Source organism: Limulus polyphemus, unplaced genomic scaffold, assembly GCF_000517525.1.
Source record: "Limulus polyphemus unplaced genomic scaffold, Limulus_polyphemus-2.1.2 Scaffold5784, whole genome shotgun sequence".
NCBI classification, from domain to species: Eukaryota; Metazoa; Arthropoda; class Merostomata; order Xiphosura; family Limulidae; genus Limulus; species Limulus polyphemus.
In genome coordinates, this window is record NW_013671394.1 from 1144 (window position 1) to 15275 (window position 14132).

General features: G+C 33.5%; 2 protein-coding genes across 2 annotated transcripts in view; one reads left to right on the forward strand and one right to left on the reverse strand.

The window, feature by feature from the left end:
* Positions 1 to 1988: 1988 nt before the first annotated feature.
* On the reverse strand, positions 1989 to 7982 carry LOC111089283. Its single transcript, XM_022401499.1, has 3 exons — positions 7298 to 7982; positions 4732 to 4827; positions 1989 to 2312 (listed from the first exon to the last, which is right to left on the reverse strand). Exons 1-3 carry the CDS (start codon positions 7554 to 7556, stop codon positions 2203 to 2205), a joined length of 465 nt encoding a protein of 154 aa, XP_022257207.1. The 5' UTR covers positions 7557 to 7982; the 3' UTR covers positions 1989 to 2202.
* A 1582-nt stretch (positions 7983 to 9564) lies between these two features.
* LOC106472977 (serine/threonine-protein kinase RIO1-like) overlaps positions 9565 to 14132 on the forward strand; it is a 19358-nt gene continuing 14790 nt past the window's right edge. Inside the window, exons 1-2 of the mRNA XM_013933646.2 lie at positions 9565 to 9637; positions 12152 to 12262. Coding sequence (XP_013789100.1) covers positions 12201 to 12262 — 62 coding nt within the window. The 5' untranslated portion in view covers positions 9565 to 9637; positions 12152 to 12200. The remainder of the gene's footprint in view (positions 9638 to 12151; positions 12263 to 14132) is intronic.

Below are 14132 nucleotides of genomic sequence, written 5' to 3' on the forward strand. Positions count from 1 at the left end.
ACAACCTCCCTTGGCAAAGCCTATCTCTTCCCAACCTTTCACGAGACACCTTTCAAGCTCTACAACAATACCCCCTGCACTTTCTTTGATGATTCAGGCGATGTTTCCACCTGAACTTACCCCCAATTTTAATCACATCCTAGATGATTCAGGCGATGTTTCCACCTGAACTTACCCCCAATTTTAATCACATCCTAGAAAACATTTATATAGATGCTCCAGAAACGATGGTTGATATCCATCTAGTTGCACCAAGTCTGGATGTAGTTACACATCTTTAGGAGGTTATTTATCTTCTGGAAATTCTCTTTACCGTTTTTCTTCACACTGGATTTTATTCACAACCTTGAAAGTTCTCAGTAATCCTACTGTTCTCGAAGCCCAATAAGTCTCCTTCAGTATTAGCTTCTACTATCCAATGTGTCTCACAAGAGTATTCAGTAAAACCTTTGGGGGTATCCTCGTTAAGCATCCACGCCAATTTGTCGCAGACCATAAAATATTGCCAAATACACAAGCTGGATTTCTTCTCCTCCTTCATACACATGATCAAAGTCTCCACTTCTCAAGCACCAATCCCAACCATTTTAATACAAACTGACCATCTTGTATGATACTTTTCGATTTTAAAAAGGCTTCTGAGTCGGTCTGGCATCATGGTTTGATCTTCCAGTCGCGTTCTTTGTCTATCCCACTTTCATAGGTTCGAGTCATTCCGTATGGATCATCAGACAGTCATCTCTATGGAAGACACACTCTCAAGACTCTTTGGCGTCCATGCAGGTGTTATTCAACAACGTTCACTTCTCTCTCCTCTTATCCATATCCAACATTTTTCAGATATGCATCCACGTCCTGTCCAGATTTTTTAGTATGCTGATGATACTGCCATAGTTACCTGCTTGACCATGGTCATCTTTAACAGGATTCTAGAACAAGTAGCCAATCACTTGCTTGTTTGGTGTAGACACTGGCGGCTTATACCCAAAGCTACTATGTTTGGTCCAAGCAATAGGAAATATTGACCAAACCGAAATCCCGATCTTTTTAGTGTTCAAACATCCCACGTTAACGTACAATTGTTTCATATAGTTAAACATTTGGGTACCACCTTCGATAATATATGACACTGAAGGCTCATTTTAAAACAGTCAAATTCAAGGCCATACGATGACTCAACCTTCTGCGATGTCTAAATCGCTCGGGGTTTGAATTCACCTCTCCTCCTCCCATTACCTATGACCTTACCTCTTTAACGTCTTTATTACGAAAGAGTTATTGTGCTAGCAAGCCACGCCCCCCGCCTGGCCTTTGACATCATAAGTACCCTGTCCAACCCAAGAGTTGTATGATCGCATCACATTTCCCAATATTCATTATCTCCAGAAGTTTGGTATCAAATATATCACTCGCTGCTTCCAAGCTCAGAATGTCATCTTTGCCGACTTACTAAGTTCTCCAGTTCATCCTCCACTAAAGATATTTCCTCCAGCTGAAAGTATCTTCAATATGTATAAGATGTCTCTTCCAGATGGAGATCCAGGAAATATTGTTTCCCCCTATGACTCCGTATATCTATCCTTTTCTCATATCTAACTTACCTGATTTAATCAAGTTTTTATATTTTAATGAGCATCATTTCAGCTTCTCAATCATTTTCAGCACAGTAAAATTTAAACCTGTTCATCCATTATTCATAGCCACTATTGCTCTGAAGTTTTACCTTACGGCCGAAGAGAGGGCACAACCCTTTATTGACCTGCCAGCTCTATGGGCTGTAATGAAATGACAGAGGAAAAAAAAAATTCCATCTCATCGTCCTGCCCAAGTGATGAGTTCTGGTGTTGAGCAAAAGGTCTCTTGGGCAGTGACTTGTGGGAGACAAAAGATAGAGTTGAAATGTCATTTTTACCTCTGATCTTAAATCTGAAATGGTCAACTTAAGAGAAATGTCGGCAAAAAAAATATCTGCAGTTTCAAAATAAAACTTTTCTGAAAAAAGAAAGTTCGATCCGTTTCAAAAACTTCGCGCATGTGCTTGCGTGCCGATTTGTCACTAAAAGCATAAAGACACTAGCTCGGCTTCATACCTTTTTCTTTTTCGGCTGTGTCTGAACAGTCGTTTATGACATATAAAATGCATTTTGTTTCTCTCTAATCGTTCTTATACCGTACGTGTTCAAGCAACAGTAATTATGATACTTACTTCCTCGATAACATTAAGATCGAAACAATAATAAGAACCGCAACAACAATGCTCGTTACCACTCCTACGACTATGGGAACTCTGGTGGCGTTGAAACTAGGTTCATCTGTCGAAGAAAGTAAGATTTTATATAAAATTATAGTTTATTTTGTAAACAGAGGATCTTGTGATATTATGAAAAAACTAATATAAATTTAGTAATAATTTTGATGATTTAACTTAAGAAGATGAAAATGTAACTTCTATGAATCATTTTATTGTTTATTATATTTTATTCACTGATTTGGAACAAATATATACGTATCACTACTTTTACACTTTTGAGCAGATTTAAAAGCGAAATATATTTAGTTTATGTAGTTCTTTGTTTCACAGCCAGATAAGTTAATAAAGACGAAGTTATAGGATATATATCTTTATATTTTCCTGTATTTAACATATTTTTGTGTGAATTAACCTTTAAATACAGTTTGTTTTTACTTTTGAGCTAAGCCTATTTACAATCAACGTTCTTTTGTTTTCTTGAGTGTTTTTTTTGCTTTAGTCTCACACAGAGTTTTCTTCTTCCACTTTTGAGCTAAGCCTATTTACAATCAACGTTCTTTTGTTTTCTTGAGTGTTTTTTTTTGCTTTAGTCTCACACAGAGTTTTCTTCTTCCACTTTTGAGCTAAGCCTATTTACAATCAACATTCTTTTGTTTTCTTGAGTTTTTGTTTTTGCTTTAGTCTCACACAGAGTTTTTTCTTCTTCCACTATGTACCATTACATTTCTCCTTCTACCCACTAAATCCTCGAACCTCTATTGCTTCGGATATTAGGTTTAACCTTGAGATTACCACATGTTCTAAGCCTGAGATTAATAATTGAACACTTTGAAACCAGATTTCATCGGGATCTTCAAATTAAGGGACACCGATCCAACGTTTGCTTTATTATCCTTAGTCAGACTAAATCTTAAAAGTCAACTCATAGTGACACGGATATTCAAGAAAACTGTTTTGTCTAAATCTTGTAAAATATCGTACGAACTTAAACAGCTTCCATTACTTACAGTAAAGTGATGATCACATGGACAGATCGGATTGTTCTTCGATGTGGCCAGGTAGTTAGGGCGCTCATCTCGCAATCTGAGGGTCTTGGGCTCGAATCCCCGTCCCACCAAACATGCTCGCCCTTTTAGCCGTTAGGGCGTTAAATATGATAGTCAATCCCACTATTCGGTGATAAAAGAGTAGCTCAAGAATTGGCGGTGGGTGGTGATAGCCCTCGTGTAGCTTTGCGCGAAATTCAAAACAAACCAAACTTCCCCGGTGTGCACGCGCTGCCCTTCACCGCACTTCAATAATATATACACAAGACATTGACACAGAAACGTGCTCCATAATGTGGAGCAGTGAGTGTGTTATAAGAGTGACGGTTAAATCCCACTATTCGATCAACGTAGCTCAAAGTTAGGAGGTAGATGCTGTTGACTAGCTGCTTTCTCTTTATTTTATAACCTGAAAGTTAGGGACAGCTAGCGCACGTAGTCCTTTTGTAGGTTTGGGACAAAAAACTTCTGCATCCGGAAATATCTAAGGTTTAAAGCTTTTTGATTTTAAACACCCGAATAAAGCCATTTTATAGAGGGCTCTTTATTGCTGTTTTTTCGGCCTTATATACAAGAAAATCCTATACATTTATATATATATGACAATATACTTTATTTTCTTTGTTAAATGCTAAAAACAACCACTTTTATATTATATGAGCAACGCCGATGCCCTTGGCTACTGACGTAATAAATAACTTTTAAATAACGGTAAACTCTGTCAGATTCTATTTTTCGATGAAGTTTTACTTGCCATGGAAAGCCATTGCAACGAAAACTGCAAGGCCAGATGCCCCCTAGCGAGCAACTCGAAAAAGTCATGAACTATCCTTACAGCCATAGACGTCATTATATTCTCTACAAGAGATTTCATAATTATTCTTTTTACATTATGGTCATATATTGTTCGCTTGTTTTTTAAACATATAAATCTAACAACGTTTTGTTTATACTGTTTTCCTATAGTTGCATTAAGCCGATACTTTTTTTTTTCACGGCGTGTCATCCTGGTTGTATTGTTGCTCAGTTTTGAAATTGTCGAGGGTTTGTGATAACGAATTTGATTATGATTAAAAAGCCTGGAGATCAACTGAGGAACCGATCTTTAATTTGACGTTAAAAAGGGAAGTACTGTCATTACAAGAATTACCCATCATTCCTTTCGTTTACGTGAAAACTGACGAATAACTTTTGTCCACGGTTATAAACAAAAAAAAGGGGTGGCGTAAACACTGGTCTTAAATCTGTAACAAAATACTACGACCGAAATGTTCTCTAAGTAACTGTTTTTTAGAATATTACTTTGTAAATTCAACGATAAAAAAAAAGTGAGCCCTATCGCTAGACGCTGATTTTATCAAATCAAAATTTCGAATGGTTCCCGACAAGGAATGCAAATACGACTTTCTCTTTAATTAACAAGTGATAACTTACCTTTTTTAAAACAACCTAAAGAATTCACTAAAATTTCATCATCCTGACAAACTGTTTCACTTTTCTTGCCAACTAGGCCTTCTGTCTTTCTCGTCTCTGAACGAAAGAAAAAATAACTCTAACAATTAGGTTGATGTAGGTGTTTAACTTGTTCTATCACTATTTCATTCTATCATTTAAGAGTTCCTGTAGAACATTAACTAAAACTGGTCGAAAAGTTCATGTTAAGTGTAAAAAATACAAACTGTTGTCGTGGTTAATGACGTATACAATCACCTAATTTTAACTATAAATTTGTAGTTTTTTAATTTATTATTTAAGTAAGTACGTAAATTTTTAGTTTTATTTTCAATAATCTGTTGCCACTCGGTTGTAAGCCTAAAGAAGGACCTGGACAATCGAAGCATCTTTTCTTTATCATCTATGTTTCAGTCTCTGAACTAATAATGCCTGTGTAACTGTCGGCGATTCAAGGTGCAAAAAAGTGGGTACCTTCAGATCTTTCCCATAAAACCTCAAGTAAACAATATTTACCTTATTTTATTACAAGTTACATTTTTTACAGTAAGTAAAATTTGTTTTTAGAACAGGTACGACGTTTCGACTACTGGTGCGATCATTCTCAAGTACATAAGTTTTTTTGTACTTGAGAATGATCGAAACGTCGTACCTGTTCTAAATACAAATTTTACTTACTCTAAAAGCTGTAACTTGTAATGAAATATATTTAATTAGTAAGTAAACTCAAACCGAAACTATTAATATTTACCTTAGATTTATGGCCGTTGGTTTAATGATTGTTTCTGTTAGGGTTAATTGTAACATGTACATTATTGAAATCTGGATATAAACATTATTGGTGTTATTGTTGTTACTAATGGGAAACATGAATTTGACAGTCGAACAAACTACACAATAATATAGTCGGAACTAGAAAAAAAGAAATAAATAAAATCTGTACATTTTTGAAATTGAACTCTCCTGGGTTGAGGCTATACTTCAGGCGTTGAGACTACATCACCGAATATTTCCGCCTGTAGGGCGAAACAGTTTTTGTGTGCATGTATATAATTTAATTCTGTGTGTCAATCAGAAATCTACAAAAACAAACAAACAACCAAATTTTAAAGTACTTACACAAACTGTTTTTTCACAACTCGTGAAAATATCATTTTCATAATTCTGATTTTTATATTAAAAAACAATGACTCAAAATAAAAAGATCGCATATTAAGAGATAGGAAATCATGAGAAAAAAAATGGCGTTTGGTTGGCCTAGATATTATATGATGATATGATTAATATAATTTAAATTTCACATTAAAACCAGCTTGAAACTTAAGATTTAATTATATCTTATTGTCAGTTTATCAAACCTGTTACACATATTCTAAAACTTATTTATTATGAGAAAACATGCTCACTCAAGGATAAACGCTACAGTAAAATAATATCAATAAATATACATGAGCTATATTCAAACGACAACTATACTGGATTATTTCACACACACACACAAAGATTCCATTGACTGATCGGTTACTTTGGGTAATTTCATTGGTTGACCCATCAGTTTAAAAAATCAGTAGCTAAATTACGCTATATTAGCTCTAAATAACCCTGAGTAGTTAACACATTACTACTTTCACATATCCTGAAGTGTAAGTGATGTTACGTGATGCACTTTAAACGCACCTTTTAACGATGACGTTAACATTAGGCCTTTCTGATGGTCACATCGGGGTCGTGTATTTCTAAAGATCACTTCTGGATCTGACCTTTCTAACGATCATGTCTGGATCAAGTGTCTCAAAATTATTTGATTAGATATCAGTATATAGATTTTAAAGACAAAAATGTTGAAATTACTAGGTTATAAAAAAAAGTAACAGTTAGAATAAGTTAGAAATCTGAGATGCTGTTATATTTATTGTTGCTTTCATTTCGGCATCTCCAAAGATGTTATTAGGATAATCTTATATGCTTTTTTTTTTGTGTGTGTTTTTTTTAACTTAGCCGGCCTCGTTTTCGAGTCCTGTTAAACATGGAAACCCAAATGGTCCGAGACCTTCCGAAGGGTGGTCTCGAGACCTATGAGCTCCCTTGAGTCCGTCTGTCAAGTTTGATCCTGCTAGCTCCAAAACTGTGGTAGGAGTTAGCTGAACATACACACAAAGCTAGAAGGTGAACTAATATAGGCCTAGCATAAAATATCCGCACTCTGGTGGAGTGTTTATTAAACATCCACCCTTCTTTTTTTTCTTTACCACCTACACGTACGTTGTTGGAGTTAAAGTTTATGATAAATGATCTTTATGATGTGAGGTGTAGGCGTTTTATGACCTAAACACTGTAAACACGCTTAGAGCTATAGTAAAATAATCACCGGTATAAAAATGGTATATCTGTTGGACATTTTTAATTTCAGTGTATTTACTTATTTCTTCTTGTTTTTTGACAGACAGTAGTGTTTTCATTACTTCTAAAGTTTAATATTTATATAGAAATTATATTCAAAATGATACTTGGTAGAAGGTTTTTACTAAATTAGTTTTAAAAATCTTACCTATTAAAACAACGCCATCTTTGTTTTTCTGTAACATGGTGCTATATATTTGTTGGGGAATATCTGTGGTTATTTTTCCTTTGTCGAAGTTTAAAGTTGAAGAGTTGTAATCCCTCATTTGAAACTTTAGAGTTACAGAAAGCACATTTCTGGATGAAAGTAAGACCATGATAAACACATTTAAGTAGACTGTTTTTGTAAACGATTTAAATTTCTGTTCTAAATTTATCTTCGATCCTGGAAAGTCTTGTATCCACATTTTTTCAATTATCTCCTCATCAGGAGCTCTTAAAAAGAAGGATAGTAAAGCAACGAGCTCTTAGTTTCTTTCCTGTTTGTGTTACATCTGTAGTCCGTTACACACTTAAGTACAAGTTGGGAGCACTTAGTTTCTTTCCTGTTTGTGTTACATCTGTAGTCCGTTACACACTTAAGTACAAGTTGGGAGCACTTAGTTTCTTTCCTGTTTGTGTTACATCTGTAGTCCGTTACACACTTAAGTTAAGTACAAGTTGGGAGCAGTTAGTTTCTTTCCTATTTCTGTTACATCTGTAGTCCGTTACACACTTAAGTACAAGTTGGGAGCAGTTAGTTTCTTTCCTATTTCTGTTAGATCTCCAAATTCGTATTCAAAAACTACATGTAACTGTTTATGAAATCGACCAAAACTGTTTTAATTTTCTCAGAAAAATGATAAGCTTATCTTGAGAGCTGTATAGACATGAATTATCTGAGCTTTAAAACACCCGGATACGTAAATGGTACTTGAGATTATGTTAAGAAACGCTGAGTACAAAGTCCAATCTGTAACATAGCATTCTTCACACTGTTTGTTGGACTTCGTGCAAAGGTACTCGAGGATTATTTGCACTAGCTATCCGTTATTTTTAAGTGACAGTCTAAAGACTAGCAAAACTACCCATAGCCAACTCTTGGGCTACTCTTTATCAACTAATAATGTCACATTTTGCAGCTCATTGTGTAGTTCTGTACTTCATAGCAAAAATGCAATAGGCCTAATATTAATGTCTTATAACAAATGTAAAACTTAAAGTAATATTTGAATTATAATAAGATCACTTTAAGAAATGTCTCGTGTAATTGTGCCTCTTGTATAACTGCCATATAACAGTAGCCAGAGGGGGTAGGGGAGTTATAGTGACAATCATTAATACGTTTCTGATTTTGGGGATATCTATTATACAAAAAGTTGATTAATCTATTTGGTAAAGATAAGGATCACGAGGGAAAGTTTTTAAAAAAATCACAAAATATTTTGTTTCAGTTGCTTTAAAATTCACATTTTCCAAAATCTGAAACGAACAAGAACTTTAATTCCCCATCTTAAATAATGATTGGTTGTTGTCTAATGGTTATCCTGTTCGGAGTGAGGGTTTGTGGTTCGCGTCCCGCTGCTGCAAAATTTCACTTTAGGGCCGTTGGTGCGCTGTAAGTCCCACTATTTGATCACACAAAAATATCCCACAATTTGAGCGATAGGTGCCTTCCCTTAATCCCATAACTTCAAACTAGGGTCGCGGGTTCGAATCCCCATCCCACCAAACATGCTCGCCCTTTTAGCCGTAGCGGCGTTATTATGTGACGATCAATCCCTCTATTCGTTGTTAATAGATTTAACCAAAAGTTGGCGGTGGGTGGTGATGACTAGTTTGCTTCCCTCTAGTCTTTCACTGCTAAATTAGGGACGGCTAGCGGAGATAATCCTCGTGTAGCTTGCGCGAAATTTAAAACAAACTCTTGTAGTTTTGTGCGAAATTGAATAAACAAATAAATCTTTATTTTATTTTTGTTCTACTGCAACTAAAAATCTTTTATTGAAAATGTAATAATAATAATAATAATTTTAATCGTTTCATGCCTTGATGAAATAATATTTACAAATTTAACATAAGCAATTTCGACTCTTTGTTTGTTTGTTTGAAGTTAAGCACAAAGCTACACAATGGGCTATCTGTGCTCTGCCCACCACGGGTATCGAAACCCGGATTCTAGCGTTGTAAGTCCGAAGACATACCGCTGCGCCACTGGGGGGCAATTTCGACTCTTATGATTGAATGTATTTTGGATTCTAGAAAAAAATTATTAGTATTAAAAGGATTTAAGCAGTATATCATATACTAACTTGTAGTTATTTTTTTAAACCCATCTCACACGATAAATTGAGAAATATCATTGGTTTTTACATGTATTATATGTTTTTCGAGAAATATCTACTTTCTAAATATGTAATTTTTATTTGAATATTTCTTGCTAGAGGGCCATTCGTCTTTCACAAGTAAACAAGCAGCGCATGGGAGTTTAGGGCTACAGAAGAAGTTGGTGAGTGATTTTTACTTTGCATGTAGATAAATAAGTAAAATACTATAAACTTACCTTAGGTTCCATTTATTTAGTGTATATTTACGATTTCATTTCTCACGATTGAAGGTATTTGTTAGGAATATAAATTATAAAGCTTTACGACTTGTTCGTAGTTTAAATAATTTCACGTGGCAGTGTGTTACTGTTAGTGATAGTATTACTATTAGTAGGGGATCCCAGATAATTATACTCTGTCAGTGACATTGTGTTCGTACAGTATCTCTATTTTTATTTTTACTAAGTCTTAGCATTTAATTTAAGCTTTAGTTTAACAAAAAGTCTACAGGATAATGCTTATAACATTTTACCATGTTTCTGAGTTATAATTATATATCATGGTATCATAAATGTAAAATTTCTTATAACTATAAACAGTGAGTTTTGGTATTTCGCTGTTCGATACTATGTAGCAAACTGACACATCAGACAATGTGTTATTTTTTCTCAGTTTTAATTACTTGAAGTTTCACGTGATATTTTTATCAAACATATTATTTTATTATATTATAAGTAGAGTTTTCCAACACCCCTTGCCAGTCATGTCACAGGATCTATAACATTATTTGACAGTGAATTTCAAGTAATTGTTCATACTTTGAGGTATTAACCTTTTAACACTATCCTGACATTCAGGTCTTACTCATGTTTCCTGCAGGTGATTAGCCATCTTGTTTACAAAAACTCGTTACCATAAAGCAATGCCAAAATCCTGTGCAGCATGAGGTTGTGACAGCTACACCATGAAGATGCAAAGCTGTGTTTTAGCAAATTTAGTTAATACGATTGTTCAACGATCATGTGTATTAAAGCATTAGTGAACTTTCATTGTATTGCAGTACAGAACAGTACTGTACATTTTAAAGTTGTAATACCTAAAAAAGTAATTTCTATTTTTATTATAAATTAATATAGCTGTTTTTTTTGTTTTGTTTTTTTGCTAGTGAGCATGTTTCCGAGTAACATGCAGCTTTTCAAAAGGTTTGATGCATTTCCCATGTTAACCTGACACTTATTGTTGGTGTTCATCAGAAAATAATAAATTTTGTTCTTATTGTTCAACTTTCATGTTGCTATTATCTTGAGATCCAGAAAAGGAAAAGGAACAAAAACAATACACAAGTGTTATAATAATACATCACGTTTATAAGCTTTGTTAAACTACATGTTGTAAAATGGAAAGTGAAACATGCATTAATCATCAAACTGTTTTATACATCTGGAAAAAATTTAATTTTACATTTCAAAATCAAACTTCCCAGGAAAGTAACTGTGCAAATCAAGATCGTGTCTATGATTCTGGACCATGTAGCTAGCAATCATAACTGAAAACTAAAGTGATATTGAAGATCAAAATTAAATCTTCAAGATGTGTGAAACTCAATGATGAATATTATTATTACTTTCCTACTGACGATTAGCAAGTGATGCTAATTGGTTTGTTTTCACCTATTGTCATGGCCAGTTGCTATCATACATTGATAACTTGTGATGACATCATGACAAAAAGCTAAATTGGTGAAGGGTACAATAATTGGATAAGGTTTACTTATAGTTTTGGATGAAATTCTTCCAGTTAGGCTATTTTTAGACTCGCATACATGCACATCTTTTGTTTGTCTAATCACATTTTAGTCATGTTAAGTATAGTTTTGAAATCCTGAATATCACAACCTTTAAAACTACCCTAAAATCTAGAGCCCGAATTTTTGGGTACATCTAAATAGGACAGGCTGCGTTAATGAATTTTATACCAGGAATATCAGTTTCACTGTATCCAGGTTGATTATTTACTCGTTTCCAGGCCTGAGCATGTTGCTATGTGAATATTTTATTAAATTATTATTATAACAAAGATCACTTCCTGTTCTTTTTTACACACATTCAGATATTTCTGTCCCTTCTTGTATATTACAGAGAGAAACATTGTATAAATACTAATAGTTTTTGTCATTAAAGTTGTTAATGCCATCTAAATATCAATGAGTTATACAAAATAATTAAATATTAACTTAATTATTTTGTATAATTCGTTGTTTATAATTACCAGTGGTAGCAAGATTGTGATAATGTTGTTCAGTTACTCTGTTTAATTAATTAGTAAAACCATCCAGCAAAGTCTACAATAAACTTGTAGAAAAGTTGTTTCAGGTGACTTGGGTGAATAATAAATACATCGCAGAGTTCAGTTCCTACAGAATTTAAGTTATTTATAAAAAATCTTCTGATTGGTAAACTTTTATTAGCATCATACTCAAATTTTACAGAGATTTTCCATTTCATTCTGTTCAAAATGCTCGGTTTTCGTAATGTTTACGATTGGCACCTCGATAGTTGTAGTAAGCTTACGTATTGACTTAATTTGGTTGTCATGGAGCTGAATAGGTGAGAAATATATACGTCTTCCCCCTCCCCCCCAAAAAAACAGACAAAACAGAACAACGTTTGAAAATATGATCACTTCTTTTCATTCAGAGAACACCATTATACGGCTGAAGAAAAAAAAGTGGCATAAACAGAAAATATGGCAGAGACTTTAACAGAGATTTCTGTACATGGCCAGTTTGAAGATGCTCTTGATGATAAGTATGTTTGTTTGTTTTTTATTTATTTTGTCTACGTACATCCGTGTAGGTAGTTAATTTCGTAACAGTTTGATTATTGCTTAACTATAACACTTTTGGAGGATATGTTTTGTATTTTCTTGAGTTAGAAACACTGAGTGATTGAAAAACAAACACGCATAGTTTATATTCATCATCAATGAACTAGCAGAAAACTTTAAAACAATAATTAAAGTTAATATATATATGCTTGTTGTGAAAATGAATTTATTTTTAATGAATAACACGATGCAACAAATGAAACTAACCAATACAAAGGAATGAAAAATAGTTTTGTATCAGATGTAGTAAGCTAACTCAGGACACTTTGAAATATTCTAGTGTTATTTTATGTTTAGATTATATTTTAATTCTGCACACAAAAATTAAACAAAGATCTGTAGTGTGTTTTTTAAAGTAACTCTAGCTTTTATTAAGCATATTAAATATATGTACTATATAAATGAATGATTTATTCATTATTTTTAACTTGTGTATTAGGTTAATTTTTTTATTAATTACTAAATAACTTCTCTGTTCCCATTACATTAATTATTATTATTATTACGTTAATTTGGTAATTTATTTTATTTAAATTTTTTCAATAAAATTCTAAAGGTCAAAAGATAAGTGTAAATGTGTGAGCAGTAACCTTATGCATGTATGTTAAGTAAAAGAAGTTTAAAAACATTGAAAGAAAAATTACATTTCAGATATAATCAATAACTTTTATGAAAGCAAGCTACCTGCATAGGTCAGTAATTAACGAGGTTGATTTCATTTGCCATTCTTAGTTATAATGATTTAGAGTGTATTGACTCACCAGTTGGGTACCCTTGCTGTTAGTAGTGTTATTGGCCATAATCCCAATAATATCTCATAAGGTTTGGCCAGCTTAGGAGATTTGAGCTACTGATAAACTTATAACCTAAGGTAATGATGCAAAATAATGCTCATAAAAATTATTAATAAAAAATTAATAATTGTAAAAATTTGTATTATTAAAAGGTTGAGTGCATTATTTGAAAATTATTTTGGAGCCTCACTGTGTCGTAACGGTCCATATTGCCACATTCAGTCTGGCTCTATCTGATTGCTGTGCATTTTGACAATAGCCCTGCAACTTAGTTTTTATTGCACAAGGCTCTGTCGTAAGCCTATTATTTTAAAGGCACATCTCTACTCCCTGCTTTCCGGTTCATGAGGATGGTAGAAGTCCACTATGTCTTTGTTTGGAATAGCATGAATAGCCATTTCATTGTCAGTTGATTGAGGTATATAAATGGATATGTCAATTAAAATACTTGTGTAGACATGAATATTGTCACTTTTCCAGATAAATAGCCTTCTTGATTATGTTGCCACTGGCCTTTGTGTTTATGGATTCTCACCTGTGACACAACACTGCAATTTACTTACCAAGGCTGGGGTGTGAATTATTGCAGGTCTCTTTTTTGTTGGTCCTGGTGCCCCAAGTTGATTCCTTTGTTTTCTAATGCCATTGGGTACAATGAATATCTCCTTCTTGGAAATTCTAAATTCATGATTTGGACATGCCTTTATGATTTTGCTACAGGTAGGACTGTTACATAAACTTCCAAAAAGCGATCAGTTTTTGGTGTTTTTTTTTGACTAAATAATGTCAAAATGTAGTTTTGTACCGTGACTTTGTATTGGTTGTGGTTGTCATATGATTTGTTAATTTGCATATTCAACATTATATATGAGAAAAAGTGGATTAGAAGAATAAGAATATGTTATTTTATTTGACTGTAAAATGTCTTTAAAATATCTTTGTTACATCTGTATATATATATATAAATATGAAATGTGTTTTTGTTTGCACCCTAACT

What these genes read in the sequence shown, in the direction of transcription:
- LOC111089283 (XM_022401499.1), bottom strand. Translation starts at nt 7,556, where the DNA reads ATGTGGATACAAGACTTTCCAGGATCGAAGATAAATTTAGAACAGAAA. An exon ending in AGATGGCGTTGTTTTAATAG is followed by an intron (nt 4,828 to 7,297) that starts GTAAGATTTTTA and finishes TCTTTCGTTCAG; the next exon opens with AGACGAGAAAGACAGAAGGC. An exon ending in TTTAGGTTGTTTTAAAAAAG is followed by an intron (nt 2,313 to 4,731) that starts GTAAGTTATCAC and finishes TTTCTTCGACAG; the next exon opens with ATGAACCTAGTTTCAACGCC.